The 15,643-nt window shown below is 44.0% G+C and overlaps 2 protein-coding genes across 4 annotated transcripts; both read left to right on the forward strand.

Moving 5' to 3' along the window:
- Positions 1–590: 590 nt before the first annotated feature.
- LOC123054348 (uncharacterized) lies at positions 591–5,894 on the forward strand. 2 transcript variants are annotated; one of them, XM_044478108.1, is made up of 7 exons: positions 591–1,117; positions 1,403–3,382; positions 3,451–3,654; positions 4,027–4,119; positions 4,316–4,777; positions 4,879–5,020; positions 5,496–5,894. In XM_044478108.1, exons 1-6 carry the CDS (start codon positions 701–703, stop codon positions 4,972–4,974), a joined length of 3,252 nt encoding a protein of 1,083 aa, XP_044334043.1. In that variant the 5' UTR covers positions 591–700; the 3' UTR covers positions 4,975–5,020; positions 5,496–5,894. The 2 variants fall into 2 exon arrangements, with proteins under 2 accessions (XP_044334043.1, XP_044334044.1); XM_044478109.1 differs by having other exon boundaries at positions 4,879–4,978.
- Positions 5,895–9,176: 3,282 nt separating this feature from the next.
- On the forward strand, positions 9,177–14,205 carry LOC123054349 (uncharacterized). 2 transcript variants are annotated; one of them, XM_044478111.1, is made up of 7 exons: positions 9,177–9,652; positions 9,860–11,890; positions 11,959–12,162; positions 12,541–12,633; positions 12,807–13,268; positions 13,370–13,469; positions 14,145–14,205. In XM_044478111.1, exons 1-7 carry the CDS (start codon positions 9,242–9,244, stop codon positions 14,183–14,185), a joined length of 3,342 nt encoding a protein of 1,113 aa, XP_044334046.1. In that variant the 5' UTR covers positions 9,177–9,241; the 3' UTR covers positions 14,186–14,205. The 2 variants fall into 2 exon arrangements, with proteins under 2 accessions (XP_044334046.1, XP_044334045.1); XM_044478110.1 differs by lacking the exon at positions 14,145–14,205 and having other exon boundaries at positions 13,370–14,079.
- The last annotated feature ends 1,438 nt before the right edge of the window (positions 14,206–15,643 follow it).

Genomic DNA, 15,643 nt, shown 5'->3' on the forward strand with positions numbered 1-15,643 from the left:
GTGGGCATTCCCAAATATTTTTCACTAAGAGATTCATTCTGCACTCCCAGAATGTTCTTAACCTGTTGTCTGGTCGCTTGTGGGCAACTTTTGCTGAAGAAAACAGAGGACTTATCATTGTTGATTCTCTGGCCAGAAGCATTACAATAAGTATTTAGGAGGTTTGTAACCAAATTTACACCCACCACACTAGACTTAAAAAGCAGCAGGCTGTTATCTGCGAATAAAAGTTTGTTCACCTCAAGAGCTGTGGGAGCCACCTTAACACCACTGAGAGCGGATGACTGAGAACTGGATTTTAGTAGGCACGAAAGGCCCTCTGCTGCTAGTAAGAATAGGTAGGGGGAAATTGGGAGCATAATTGGTTTGGTGCAAAGAATTGACATACCAATGTTTAGCATTGTGCCAAATATTGGCTACCAATTGCTTGGTTGGCAATACCAAGACTTGCCAAATATTGGCCGCAAATCAATCATGCTCTGGATCTCCGAGTCGAATACCTCTTGTTAGTTTGACAGGGAACTGCTCAAAGCTCTCCAAATGGATTTAAGTGCAAGCCAGCCCAGCGGGGAAGGGGAAAAGCACGCAAAACCCCAGCCCACCGCGGCGCCGCAAACCCCAAAGCCCACATCCCCCCCGACCGTGCCTGCCCCGCCGCCGAAACGGAACGGAAACCACGCCCTAAGCTTGCTCGAATGCGATGGCGCCACCGCCGCTAGCCACGGCGGCGGCGGCCGAGGACACCGCGGAGCTCCTGGAGGTGCGCTGCGTGGGGTGCAGTGAGACGTTGGAGGTGGAGCGGGGGCTGACGGAGTTCGTCTGCCCCGACTGCGCCACGCCGCAGTCGCTCCCCCCGGAGCTCATGCCCCCGCCCCGCCGGAGGGCGCTGCCCCTGCCGCGCGGCGCCGCGGACGCGCGCGGGGCGAGGCTGCCGTGCGGCGCCTGCGGCGAGCTCCTCAGCGTGCCGGTCGGGCTATCGCGCTGCGCCTGCCCTTTCTGCGGCGCCGAGCTGGCCGTCGACTCCGCCCGCCTCCGGAACTACATCCTGGCCTCCGCCGCGGCGGCCGTCGCACCGCGCTCCTCGGCATCCGTCCCTCCGATTGTTGCTGCCCGGGAGGTATATATGCTTCTCCATTATGTTGGGCTGTGATTTTGGTATTGCAGAGTCGAAATTTTTGGAATACATTTGGGAAAAAAAATTTACCCCTAAAAAAAGGTTTTTTTTTGCCCCATAATACATCTCACGCTGGTATTGCAGAGCCTTTCTGGCATTTCCCCCGTTATTTGATGATTCCATATATGCAACTTTGTAGTGTGTCTACCTCAGTTGATGCACACTCCCACTGGCACCTGGGTATCCATCAAGATTCATAGTGCACACCTTTCTTTTCCTGTGATGCAGAGATGGCAAGAGTGTCCTAGTTACGCAATGCACGCAGGGCTACACCAAGCAGAACCTGATGCGAGGTTAATTCCTCCACGGAGGACGCAGGTAGAGCGTCCCAGTCGTTTCATTCACGTGCATCGGGATGAACAAGAGTATCCTGATCATATGATTGATGGAGAGGAGATACATGTGGCTAATGAGACTGTTGCAAATCATAGCCGTCAGGGAAATCGACCTTCACTTGGCCGTGGTATTGTAGGTAATGAGGAGAGACAAGTTTTTCCTCAAAATGTAAATGAGGTCAGAAATCATGTAAATGATCAGCGCCCTAGTTACCATATTCAGCCAAAGCGAGCGCAGCTGGCACGCCTGCGTAGAGTCATTCATTCAGAAGAGATGGAGGATGGGTCTCTCAGCCATGAAATTTATAGAGAGGCGAGACATACTGAATTGATATACGAGGCTACTGCAACTCATAGGAACCAGAGAGTTGGATGCTCCACTGGCCCCCAAACTCCAAGTATAGGGGAGAGGCATATGGGGACTCCTACTCAGATCATACATCAGGCGCACAAACAGCCTTATCATGAAAGTCATGCGGAAGGCAGTCAGATAGACTGTCTAGATGTGGATGGGGTGGTTCATCCGCCAGTCAACCAAGCAAATCATGGAGAAGAGGCATCCACTGAGATGATCGATAAAATGCTTTCAAGGGAGAGCACTTGGCCTATTGGATGTTCAGTTGGACCCAACTCTGTTAATGTAGAGAAGAGAAAGGTATCAACCACAAATCATGTCAAGCAACATATGCAAAAAGAACAGTCTGATGCAACTCCTTCAGAACACACACAGAAAGAGCATCCGGATCAGGCAATTCATGAGCCTACCAATCATCTAACTAATGCAGAAGCAATGTACTCTTTTCCTATAAAGGAGACTACTGCAAGGTGTAGCAAGCAGAAAAAACCAGAGTTAGTTAATGCCAAGACTATTGCCGAGAAGAGACATGTGGAATCACTGAACCACAATATACAACAGGCAGAAGGGCAGACCTCTGATACTGATAGTCATGAAATCCAGGTCGATTTTGAGCGTCAAAGTAAGGCTAATGAGAGGCATGGCAACACTTCAACTCTTAACGGGCGGGAACATTTTACACCTCCGAATAAGCTGGCTGATCTAAAACAGAAAAATGTATGCACTAATGATGAAATCCAGAAGGAGCAGACTGAAGGTAATGTTTCCAAGCAGACTAGTGGTTGGACTCAGAAGAAGAATAGAAAAGGCTCAATAGCTTCATCAAATGATGGGCTTCAGCTTAAACATAGTAAACGTTTGGCCAAAGATTCATCTGCTGCTATGGAAAATAAACCTCTAGAAAGCGACGCTGGTGACCTGCAGAATTTTGGTCGTAATGTCCAAGTGCCAGAAGATGCTATGGATGATGAATCAATTGAATGGGTGCCTCTTCAGCAGTGTCCCCCCTCTCCAGATTGTGAAGTGTCAGTTGCCACGACAGACACTGATTCTGTAGAAAGTGATGACGATGAGGACTATGTTGTATCTCCAAATCAAAGCATGTCTGAGTCTGACCATCCAGATAACGATGAGGACTATTGCCGATCTGTACATAAGGTGCCTCAGGAAATCTCTGGTGAATCAGATGACCCTGATGTAACCACGACTCCTTTAGTTCCTGATATGTCTGACCCCGAGCATTTCGCGCGGAATTATTTACCTCTAGAGGTCAGAAGGGCCCTTGCAAAGGGAAAGAAAGTAGGAGGTCGTCTTTGTCTCAAAGTGTGGACCTTGCCCAAGGGTGTACGGATACCGGTCTCCTTGAACACTTCGGGCCTGCCAGTCGGAGAAAATGCAATCATGTTGATTAACTTTCTAGGCGCACTGGCACGGGATGCAGTGTTGGCACCTCTCACATATGTAAGTTGGAAAACATTTCCAAAGGAGAACAAGGATGTTATGTGGCACATTGTTAAGGTATGCATTACTAATGTTTTTTTTTTCCTGCCTGTAACTTTTTTCACACTGCTTATTCTTTGGTATAGCTTAAATTTGATGTTGATCCACCTCGCGAGTTGTCGGTCCTGAGCTCCATAAGAAACAAGTGGAAGTTTTGGAAATGTCACCTAAAACTGAAACACCACGATCCTCATATAACTGAAGAGGAACGCCTTGCTGATCGAGATCCTCGTGTCCCAGAAGAACAATGGCGAGTCCTTATTGCATATTGGAATACGGAAAAGGCAAAGGTAGTGCTGTGCATTCTCTTTTATTTGTTGTAACACTGTACTCCCTCTGTTTCAAAAAAGAAGTCCTTTTAGCACCTCCATTTGTTCTCAAAATACTTGCCCTTCTACACTTCCAACGCAAAGTTAACTCATTTGTATTCTTGCTTTTCCCTTTAATCAATGTCATCAGAAAAGAGCTAATTAACTCTTGTGCTTGCATGCCTTGCTTCATGGGAAGAAAAAGGTAATTTAATGACCTTGTGACGAAAAATAGATAGGCCATATAGAGTTATAGACATTTTACCAACATTCTTGTGCCCAACTCTAAAAAAGACAACCATTTTGAAACGGAGGTGTAGACATTTTATGATTGATAAATGCTTTTAAACACAGGCCAGAAGTGCTGCAGGTAAAGCTTGTCGGGCGAAATCAACCTATATCACTAAAACCGGATCAAAGAGCTTTGCACGTATATTTGAGGAAGAGGTAACTCTTATGTCCTTGTTTTCTATCTGGATGATTTGTTCATATGTTATTTGAATGAAAAGAAAAAAAATCCTATGTATTATATACCAGCAAGTCCATTACTATATTTTATATGTAACTATAAATCCGAACTCATAGTTTTTGCCCTTGTCTCCTGGACGCGCTCAAGAACTGAAATGCCTTGCTCACCTTGCAGTCACGATCTGGTGACCCTGCTCTTGAGAATCCAGAAAGCCCAGAAGATGATTATGCACCTGCCATGGGTGCAAAAAGGAGGGCTAGTGCACGCACGTATACACCTGCGCCCTCCCCCAAAGACCTACAGGAAAGGTCAGACCCGCAAGCTGCGAGGGCCAAACGAAAGGCTGGAGATGAAGTCTCCACACCGAGAAAGAAGGTGGTAGTAACAGAGGAAAGTCGCCCCAAAAACTCTCAGGAAAATGCAGTCTTGGAAGCTGCGAGGGCTAAAAGAAAAGCTGAAGATGAGGCAGCCGCTCTAAGGAAGAAGGTGATAGTGATGGAGGAAAGTCAGAAAAAGCTGCAGGAGGACTTGGCAAGAGTGACAAACGCAATGAGTGCTATGCAGAAGATGATGTCAACTGGTGGCTTACCAAATGGAATAACGGATGAACCAGTGATGCTACCAAGTTTCCAACAGGTAAAATCCTTTTAGTGAACTGATTTGACTGTGGGAGATATGTAGCTGATATTGGCTTGCGACAATGTATCTAAACCAGACCTTTTCTTGTTATGTTCCAGGAACGAAATGAAGCGAACTCCGATGATGTTTTGGAGCCGCATATTGTTTACTCAGGGCCACGTCATCCTTCCTCGCATAATCAACGGACTCGATGAGATGGTAATGCCATCTCATATGTCCAAATGCAGACTCGATGAGATGGTAATACCATCTCATTATGTCCAAATACGCCTCCTTGAGAGCCGAGCTGTGAAACAAAAATAATTAACCCCAAAATGTTAAGAGTATGCGGTTTACTGAAAGCAGCGAAATGCACCTGAGCTCACATGCACCTGCGGTGAACAGTAAAATAAACATAACTGAATTGTCAAAAAAATAGTGAAAAGAAAACCGCACTGACTGCTGTAGTTTCTTATATGCATGCAAAATTTCATGGGGAAAAGAGCATTTTTTAGTCCAAAGGAACAAATTTTGTGGTGATCGGCAAAATTTTATAGCACGGGACTTCTCTTTTGCACATAGTGCAATATAACATTTTCCATGAAATTTACAAGCACAAAAAGGACTAGGGAGTCTACATGCCTTGCTGTTTTTCTCTCTTTGAGAAAAGCACATATGGTGTTTTTGTTTTCAATCTGTGTGCGTTTGACTTATCGGGCTCATTCTTGTTTTGCAGATTGGACCTGATCGACTGATGCTTGGGGTACAAAGCGGCAGTAGTGTTCGCCTTTTAGCTGGATCTTAGTTTTATAGGCACCATTTATGGTTTCTCTCGGGTAGAAGTGCTCACATTTCACCCATATGATCGCAATCTCTTGTCATGTTTCTTGCACTTTTGTAAGAGGGCAACTAGTTGTCTATCCTGTATGTAGGACTGAGAAGAGAACTAATCATATTTTGCTGATGTATGTGATGACAAAGGAGTGTTGCCCGAACATAAGCAAAATTTACCAATGTCGTTAAGGAACTTTGTTTTCAAACTTGACAGCATGTCGCTGAAGTGACGCCATGGCATTTCTTCAGTTGTCAGCCACAGCATAGTCAAATAACCTGGCAGAGGGAAATATTAATGCCACATCTCAATTTGTATATGTTATGGAAGGTCATATCCGTCGAAATTGAAGGTCATATTAAGACCAAAATGATATGTTGGCTTGTTTGCTCTGATGTACACATGTAAAGAAGCTGAAAATGATTCCAACTAAATATGAAACTGAGCAGGAGTAGATTTGTTCCTATGTTCTGCCATTTGCTGTATCCTTAAAACCTTGGCATATCTTCCTTGACACATGCTTGGAGCTCAGCCCCAAGCAGAGTGAGATGTGCCATATACATATCTTCAGGAATCACTGCGGTGCTGCCGTCGCACTCCCCTATCCCTCCGCTCTCCACCAAGGCGCTATCCTAGTTGGAAGATGCAAATTGTAGATCATTCTGTTCCAATAGGACTGAGATTGCTGATGCTGCTGTTAGGTGCAACTGAGGTTGAGTTACATCATGTTGGTCATTGACCTTAGTTGTAGCATCGTAGTCACCGGATTTGCTCTATCTTATTTAAGCTACGACATGGAATGTTTTGTTTCGATGAGATGAAATTATAAACTTTGCACGCTAACGCTCCTACCTAAACCATGAAATCATTTGCGATAATCCTACACTTTTCTAAACCATTTAACATGAACCCCACCCTTGGTATGGATAGTTGTTTTTTTTATTTCGGTGTTTGTAGAAAATGTGAAAATATTCATGGATGTAAGGAATGCTGTGAAATGATAACTTGCAAAGCTCATAAAAAGGAGGGATAAATAAATCCATGTTGCCTTCTCTTTGAACAAAACACAAAAAGAAACATGAAGTGCCATATATTTAGTATGCATCTTTGTAGGTTATCATTTGCAATATTCCCTACGTTCGTGAATTATTTCAGAATTTTATGGAACATTGGAGTTAAGGACTTGTCTAAGGTTCGGAGTGGCTTTGTCTCTTAGAGTGCCAAAATAGCCTGAAACAATTTCTAAGTGTAAATAATGCTACCATGAGAACAGTAAAAGGCATTTGTGTAGCAGAGAAAATAATAAGACAATAGATAAAAGAATTACACATGTTATTTTCACATGACACTTTTTTATGATTTTTTTGTGGGGTAGAGTCTCATGGTGTCTACACCCGATTTTTCATCAATTTTGAAAATCTGCAAAATGCAGAACAACTACACAAAACCAGGATAGGGTTTGAGTTAATTGATTTTAATAAGTTCATGATTCAATATAAAACAGATGAATATGTCACAATTCTCGAATCAAATACCATAGTTCATACATTTAAAATATCCATTACATACTACTCCCTCTGTAAAGAAATATAAACGATCTTATATTTCTTTATAGAGGGAGTACCTCATTTCTGAAATGTATGCCGTCAGCAAAAAGTCACTTTGGAACCCGGGTGCATTGGAGCCCTATTTTTGAACTGTGCCAAAATACTATTTTGAAGTTTCAAAAAATTCTGAAAACAAATCAACATGTTTATATGAATTTATATTACACATGTGTAAATTTTGGTGCCGAAATAAGTAACCATGTGAGTTACACAAAAATGACAAAATCATGATTTTGGAAAGATGAACAGTGCATGCATTATTCACTACTTGGAGATCACCATTTTGCCATTTTTGTATAGGTCGCATACTTACTTATTTCATCACCAAACTTTACACATGTGTGATATACATCCATATGATCACATAGATTTTTTTTTCAGAATTTTTTGAAACATTAAATGTGATTTTCAAAGTATTTAAAATAAGGTCCTCCAATACACCCGGGTTCCAAAAATCCACAGTCACTTTGGAACCCGGGTGCATTGGAGCCCTATTTTTTGAACTGTACCAAAATACTAATTTGAAGTTTCAAAAAATTCTGAAAAACCTTTTACGCAAACTGCGACGCAAGACCTCATTGCATTCACAATCACTATATGACATACGGAAATAAATGAAAGCATTTTTATGTGCAAAGGCGGTGGGGACGAGATGTAAGAAAAACTGGCTTCTGCGCACAGAGCTAGATTTTGTAAGTTCAAATCCCTCTTTGGATTATTTGTCGTTGCATTTTGGTCATGCTTGGTTGCACGCCAAAAAATAGCTAGCCAATACTTTCGCATACCAAAATTCTACAACTCCAAAATTTACAAAAAATTGCCAAGTCTTGTGAGATGACCAAAGTAAGTTGATAATTGATCAACTGGTAGCCAAATTATCTTGGCTTGCTCGTGTATTAGTCGCGAACTGTTGGCTAGCCAATGTGTTAGTAAGTTGATCTTTGTAATGCCAAAACTTATTGGTAACTGTGAATCAACTTGTGGTTGAATGGTTAGAAGAACAGTGATATCTTTAGTCCATCAGAGTTAAAGTTCTAGACTTAACACTATGGATGAAAACGGAGCGGAAATGAATGAAACTGATGCTACCATATTTGTTTCCATATATATTTTTACGAAAGCAGAAAGAAATACGAAAACATTGGAGCAAACCGACATATTTAATTTTTAACATGACTACTAAATATTATGTTGATTGTATTAGAAGATATGCATTTGTGCATATTTTTTCAACCTTGACAACCCAAACACATTTGTGGTAATTAGAAGGACAAAATCCATATATAAGCAAAACACAGTGCATCAAGTCACCCTCTTAGAAGTAAAACACATTGTAACATCACAAAAAAAATCCATGAAGGGGAATTTTAGGCTTGACCTTCATTGTGGTTACAATCAGGTCTAACTTCTTTGTATGGTACTAGAAGTTGGGCCACACATGAGCCATTTTGCTCATTGTATATTTGTGTGATGGTTGATGGTTAGGCTACAAAGGCTCCATAAGCCAATAGAAACGAAAAATTTCATATTCACGAAACAGAAACTTTCATTTTCATGTCTATTCCGAAGCTCTGTTTTTGTTTCCGTCTGCATAATATTTTTGTTTTCTAAATTTTCACTTTTGTTTTTCATGTTGTCTCTTTGTTTCCGTTTTTCTGCCAGAAAAGCAAAAAAATTTAATTCTGTTTTTCCTACCTAATGCTCGTATTTTTCTGAATATATTTCAGCCCTCGTGTGCGTTCAGTGGGAGAGACATTCATGTTGACTACGAAGATGTCTGTGGTGACCTTGTCAATCTTAAAATGATGTGCCGATTGAGGTGCTCATAGGGATAGTGTGTGCATGTTTGTGTTTATAGGGACGAATGTATGTGCGTATGTATGACCTCGTGTTAAAGAAAAAGATTTACCGGAAACTTTACGGGAGGTTTTAGTAGCCAATATTTTAGCCAATGCCTAGACAAGTGTGTGAGACTGACCGTGCCAGCCATCGGCGTTCCTTCCCCCGCCGCCGAAATAGAAATCACGCCCTAGCTCGAAGGCAATGGCGCCACCGCCGCTAGCCACGGCGGCGGCGGCGGCCGAGGAGTTCTTGGAGGTGCGCTGCGCGGGGTGCGAGGAGACGTTGGAGGTGGAACGGGGGCTGACGGAGTTCGTCTGCCCCGACTGCGGCACGGCGCAATCGCTCCCTCCGGAGCTCATGCCGCGGCCCCGGCGGAGGGCGCTGCCCCTGCCGCGAGGCGCTGCGGGCGCACGCGGGGCCAGGCTTCCGTGCGGCGCCTGCGGCGAGCTCCTCAGTGTGCCGGTCGGGCTATCGCGCTGCGCCTGCCCGCTCTGCGGCGCCCAGCTGGCCGTCGACTCCGCGCGCGTCCGGGACTACATCCTCTCCTCCGCCGAGGCGGCCGTCGTGCCGCTCGCCGCCGCATCTGTCCCACCGATTGTTGCTGCTCGGGAGGTATATATGTACTTCTCGATTATGTTGGGTTGTGGATTTTGGTATTGCACAATCGAAAAAATTGCAATTCAATTGGAATCTATTACCATCTTCATTTCATAATTTCATTTACTCTGTACTGTGTCTAGCTCAGTTGGTCGGAGATCTGGATGATCCATCGACCTTTTTTCCCTAAATAGTGCACACCTTTCTTTTCCTGTGATGCAGAAATGGCAAGAGCGTCCTAGTTATGCAATGCGCGCAGGGCTACCACGAGCAGAACCTGATGAACAACAGGGGTATACTGATCATATGATTGATGGAGAACAAATACATATGGCAAATGAGAATGTTGCAAATAATAGCCTTCAGAGAAATCGACTGCCCCTTGGCCGTCGTATTGTAGGCAACAAGGAGAGACAAGCTTTGCCTCTAAATGAGGTCAGAGATCATGTAAATGATCAGCACCCTAGTTACACTATGCAGCCAAAGCGAGCACAGCTGGCACGCTTGCATAGAGTCACTCATTCAGAGGAGATACAGGATGGACTTCTCAGCCATGAAGTTTATGGAGAGGCGAGACATACTGAACTGATAGATGAGGCTACTGCAACTCATAGAAACCAGAGAGTCGGATGCTCCGTTAGCCCCCAAACTGTAAGTATAGGGGAGAGGCATATGAAGACTCCTGCTCAGAGCATACAGCAGGTGCACAAACAGCCTTTTCATGAGAGTCATGCAGAAGGTAGTCAGTTATACTGTCTGGATCTTGATGGGGTGGTTCATCCACCTATCAACCAAGCAAAACATGGAGAAGAGGCATCTACTGAGATGATCAATAAAACACTTTCGAGGGAGAGCATTCGGCCAACTGGATGCGCTGTTGAACCCAACTCTGTTAATGTAGAGAAGAGAAAGGCATCGACGACAAATCAGGCAATTCGTGAGCATATCAGTCCTGCAACTAATAGAGAAGCCATGTGGTCTCTTCCTATAAAGGAGACTACTGCATCGTGTAGTAGCAAGCAGAAAAAATCAAAGTTAGCTAATGCTAAGACTATTGGCAAGAAGAGACATCTAGAACCACTGAACCACATACAGCAGGCAGCTAATGCTAAGACTATTGGCAAGAAGAGACATATAGAACCACTGAACCACATACAGCAGGCGGAAGGACAGACCTCTGATAGCCGTAGTCATGGAACCCATGTCGACTTTGAGAGTCAAAGTAAGGCTAATGAGAGGCCTGGCAACACCTCGGCTCTTAAGGAGCGGGAACAGGTTACACCTCCGAATAAGCTGGCTGATCTAAAACAGAAAAATGTACGCACTAATGATGAAACCCAGAACGAGCAGATTGAAGTTAATGTTTCCAAGCAGACTAGTGGTTGGAGTTGGACTCAGAAGAAGAATAAAAAAGGCTCAATAGCTTCATCAAATGCAGGGCTTCAGCTTAGACATAGTAAACGTTTGGCCAAAGATTCAGCTGCTGCTATAGAAAATGAACCTCTAGAAAGTGACCCTGGTGACCTGCAGGATTTTGGTCCTAATGTCCAAGTGCCAGCAGATGCCATGGATGACGAATCAATTGAATGGGAGCCTCTTCAGCAGTGTCCTGCCTCTCCAGATTGTGAAGTGTCAGTTGCCAGGACAGACACTGAATCTGTAGAAAGTGAGAACGATGAGCAATATGCTGTATCTCCAGATGAAAGCTTGTCTGATTCTGACTATCCATACAGTTATAGAATGAGTGCTGGTCTTTACCCTAGCACACCGTCTGCGCATAAGTTGCCTCAAGAAAACTCTGATGAACTAGATGACCTTGATTTAACAACAACTCCTTCAAATACTGATATGTCTGACCCTGAGCATTTTGCGCGGAATTATTGTCGGTTATTACCTCTAGAGGTCAGAAGGGCCCTTGCCAAGAAGAAATATAATGTGTTCCATGACCGTCTGACACCTGAGGGTTCCAATAAGGTATCCCTGCACGATATAACTGATTCTGAAGAGCAGCAACAAGGTAAAAAGGGACACAAAGCAGGAGGTAATCTTTGTGTCAAAATGTGGACCTTGCCTGAGGGTGTACGGGTACCAGTCTCCTTGAACACTTTGGGCCTGCCAATTGGAGAAAATGCAAACATGTTGATTTACTTTCTAGGCGCACTAGCACGAGATGGAATATTGGCGCCTCTCACATATATAAGTTGGAAAAATATTCCAAAGGAGAACAAGGATGTTATGTGGCACATTGTTAAGGTATTCATTCTAATGTTAGTCTGTTCCCTGCCTGTAACTTCTTTCACACTCCTCGTTCTTTGGTATAGCTTAAATTTGATATTGATCCACCTCACGAGTTGTCGGTCCTGAGGTCCATAAGAAACAAGTGGCGGATTTGGAAATCTTATTTAAAACGGAAACACTATGATTCTCATACAACTGAAGAGGAACGCCTTGCTGATCGAGATCCTCATGTCTCAAAAGAACAATGGCGAGTCCTTGTTGCATATTGGAATACCGAAAAGGCAAAGGTAGTGATGTGCATTCTCTTTCATTTGTTGTAACAATGTACTATTCCCTCCATTTCAAATAGATGCTTTTTTGCCTCCATCTTTTCTCAAAATACTTGTACTTCTACACTCCCAATGCAATTTAAGTCATTGTGTTTCTACTTTGCCCTTAATCAATGTCATCAGAAAAGAGATAATTAACTCTTCTTGTGCTTGCATACCTTGCTTTGGTGGAAAAAAGGTAATTAATGACCTTGTGAGGAAAAAAGAGATGAGCAATATAAACATTTCACGAAAACTTAATTCTTTTGCCCAACTCTGAAAAGACAATTATTTTGAAACGTGAGGGAGTAGACATTTTGGATAATTTGGATGATTGATATATGCTTTTAAACACAGGCCAGAAGTGCTGCATCTAAAGCTTCTCGAGCCAAATCAACCTATGTCGATAAAATTGGATCCAAGAGCTTTACACGGATGCATCAGGAAGAGGTAACTCTTGTTTCTTTGTTTTCTGTCTGGATGATTTATTCATGTTACTTGAATGAAAAGAAAAAGAAAAGTTTGTGTTATATCAGCAAGTCCATTGCTAGATTTGACATGTTAGTATTTGCCCTGATCTCCTCGAAGAGCTCAAGAACTGACATGCCTTGCTCACCTTGCAGTCACGATCCAGTGACCCATCTCTCGAGAATCCCGAAGGGTCAGGAGATGACTATGCACCTGCCATGGGTGCAAAAAGGAGGGCTAGTGCACGCACGTATACACCTGGGCCCTCCACCAAAGACCTACAGGAAAGGTCAGACCCGCAAGCTGCAAGGGCCAAACGAAAGGCTGGAGATGAAGTCTCCACACCGAGAAAGAAGGTGGTAGTAACAGAGGAAAGTCGCCCCAAAAACTCTCAGGAAAATGCAGTCTTGGAAGCTGCGAGGGCTAAAAGAAAAGCTGAAGATGAGGCAGCCGCTCTAAGGAAGAAGGTGATAGTGATGGAGGGAAGTCAGAAAAAGCTGCAGGAGGACTTGGCAAGAGTGACAAACGCAATGAGTGCTATGCAGAAGATGATGTCAACTGGTGGCTTACCAAATGGAATAATGGGCGAACCAGTGATGCCACCAAGTTTCCAACAGGTAAAATCCTTTTAGTGAACTGATTTGACTGTGGGAGGTATGTAGCTGATATTGGCTTGCGACAATGTATCTAAACAAGACCATTTCTTGTTATGTGCCAGGAACCAAATGAAGCGAGTTCCGATGATGTTTTGGAGCCGCATATTGTGTACTCAGGGCTACGTCATCCTTCCTCGCATAATCAACGCACTCAAAGAGATGGTAATGCCATCTCATATGTCCAAATGCGCTATTTTTTAAATAATACATTTTTTAATAAATTAGATAAATATTATGTTGTTTTGATAATTTGCAAAAGTAATATGGCATCGGCCGCATCGAAGTCGACTGGCTTCCATCGGGTTTGCTGGAGCCGACAGGTCCCAGTCGGCCACGACGAGGCTGATAAGTGGCCCATCGGCCAAGGCTAATTTTTTTAAATAATACATTTTTTTATTAAATTACACAAATATTACGTCGAAAAAAATATTTTTCACAAATAATACATCGTCGGCCCTCAGCCGGCCGACTGGACCTAATCGGCCCACAGCAGGCCGATCGGCTTGTTGCTGGCCGACTGCTGGCCAGCCTGGCACGCGTCGGCCTCGGATTGGGCTGGCCACGTCGCGAGGGGGAGGGAGGGAGCTGTCGGCGCGGGCGTGCCCCTGTCGGCCTACCGCGGGCCGATCGGCCAGCTGCTGGCCGACAGGGTGCGGCCCCACCTCGCGCGCGGCTGGCCGGCTGCTCCCTGCGGCCTTATCCTCCCCTTCCTCCCTTCTTCTTCTGTTCTTCTTCTGTTCTTACCTTCTCCTCTCTCTACACAAAAATGCCACCAATTTATACACCTAAATGAGTAAGTTTTTCACGATTTTGGCACCGTGAATGGATTCAACTCAGTTAGGGCAGCCAAAAGAGGTCTCGATCTACTGATGGGGTAGCTCGTGGTGGTCGTGGTGAGCATTTTGGTGGAGGTGGTGGTGGTGAAGTTGGGGCAGTGTGGTGGTGGTGAAGTTGGGGCAGTGTGGTGGAGGTGAAGCTGTCGTTCGTCGTTCTTCGTTGGAGGCGGAGCACCGGCAGTTTGGTGGCCGCCGTTCGTCATTCTTCGTTCGCACGCACGCTTCAAGGGTATATTTCAGCAAACATTTTATTTTTCGTAGGTGCTCCGGTAGTATTTGTTAATATGTTTCGATGTGAAATAAATTAGGTGTGCGATTATTGTTATTTGCCCCGGTAGTATACGTAAATATATTTAGATGTCAACTAATTAGTTGTGTAAAAATGTGTATTTAGGAGTGTCAGTATTTGTAGTAGTTCCAAAAAAGGTCCGTAATATAGGCAGTCCAGTCAAATATATTAATCTGTCAATATTTGTAGTTGCTACGACAAATATTCGTAATATACTTGTAGGTGTGTGAATTGTATTAGTTGCTCCGTTAATATTCTGTAATATATAGTTAGGTAATATATAGACATGTCTAATATTTGTTAGTGGGGATATTAAGTTGTTGCTTAATACTTGTATTTCGTTGTTGAAAAAAAAATAGGTGAGTCGAGATGTCCGATGTAGTGAAGTTCAGATTTTACTACGGTCCTGGTACTGTCCAAACAACTGAGATGGGAGCAGATCTGAGTGAATTTACTCACATAGAGGTGCCAATGAGCGCACCACAAACATGGTCAGTCAGTCAGTTGAAAGAATGGATTGCGGCAAGTTTAGGTCTTGATACTGAAACACACACCGTCGGTGTTCATGCATTGTGGACACGGTCAAGTTCAATAATTTACTTTTATTTGAGGCCAATAGAGGGAGACTCCGATTGGGTGCGGTGGTTACAAGGTTGTGAACGAAGGGGATGCAATCCTGTTGCTTTAGTGCTTCCCGTCGTGAAGGAGGTCACTGCACATGAAGGCGAGGGTGGCTACGAAGGACAGAGCAGTCAGGTAGAAGGAGGAAATGCTTATGGTTACGAACAAGGACAGAGCAGTCAGGTAGAAGGAGGAAATGCTTATGGTTATGAACCAGGGCAGAGTAGTCAGGTAGAAGGAGGAAATGCCGATGGTGATTACAATGGCGAGGTGGACGCTGACGAGGTAGATGGGCACATGCAGAACCAGATGGAAGAAGAAGACACCGATGTTGAAAGGGGTCATGCCGATGATTCTGACGAGTCAGATGAAGAAGAAAATGCAGAGGAGGTCCCGAATCCTGCATGGTGGAATCATGACTTCTCATCTGCAATGACCGTGAATGATGGACATGATTCAGCCTGGCAATATCACCAGAACAATATTGCGACGGGTGCTATGTATCCGAACAAGCAAGCCCTGAAGGATGCAATAATTAATTGGGCAATGTCCACGCAAAGGGTTTTCACAGCTCAGGTGTCCAGTCAGAA

The sequence above is a fragment of the Triticum aestivum genome, chromosome 2D, assembly GCF_018294505.1.
Source record: "Triticum aestivum cultivar Chinese Spring chromosome 2D, IWGSC CS RefSeq v2.1, whole genome shotgun sequence".
NCBI classification, from domain to species: Eukaryota; Viridiplantae; Streptophyta; class Magnoliopsida; order Poales; family Poaceae; genus Triticum; species Triticum aestivum.

What these genes read in the sequence shown, in the direction of transcription:
- LOC123054349 (XM_044478110.1), top strand. Translation starts at nt 9,242, where the DNA reads ATGGCGCCACCGCCGCTAGCCACGGCGGCGGCGGCGGCCGAGGAGTTC. An exon ending in TTATGTGGCACATTGTTAAG is followed by an intron (nt 11,891 to 11,958) that starts GTATTCATTCTA and finishes TCTTTGGTATAG; the next exon opens with CTTAAATTTGATATTGATCC. An exon ending in TGCCACCAAGTTTCCAACAG is followed by an intron (nt 13,269 to 13,369) that starts GTAAAATCCTTT and finishes GTTATGTGCCAG; the next exon opens with GAACCAAATGAAGCGAGTTC.
- LOC123054348 (XM_044478108.1), top strand. Translation starts at nt 701, where the DNA reads ATGGCGCCACCGCCGCTAGCCACGGCGGCGGCGGCCGAGGACACCGCG. An exon ending in CGATTGTTGCTGCCCGGGAG is followed by an intron (nt 1,118 to 1,402) that starts GTATATATGCTT and finishes CCTGTGATGCAG; the next exon opens with AGATGGCAAGAGTGTCCTAG. An exon ending in TTATGTGGCACATTGTTAAG is followed by an intron (nt 3,383 to 3,450) that starts GTATGCATTACT and finishes TCTTTGGTATAG; the next exon opens with CTTAAATTTGATGTTGATCC.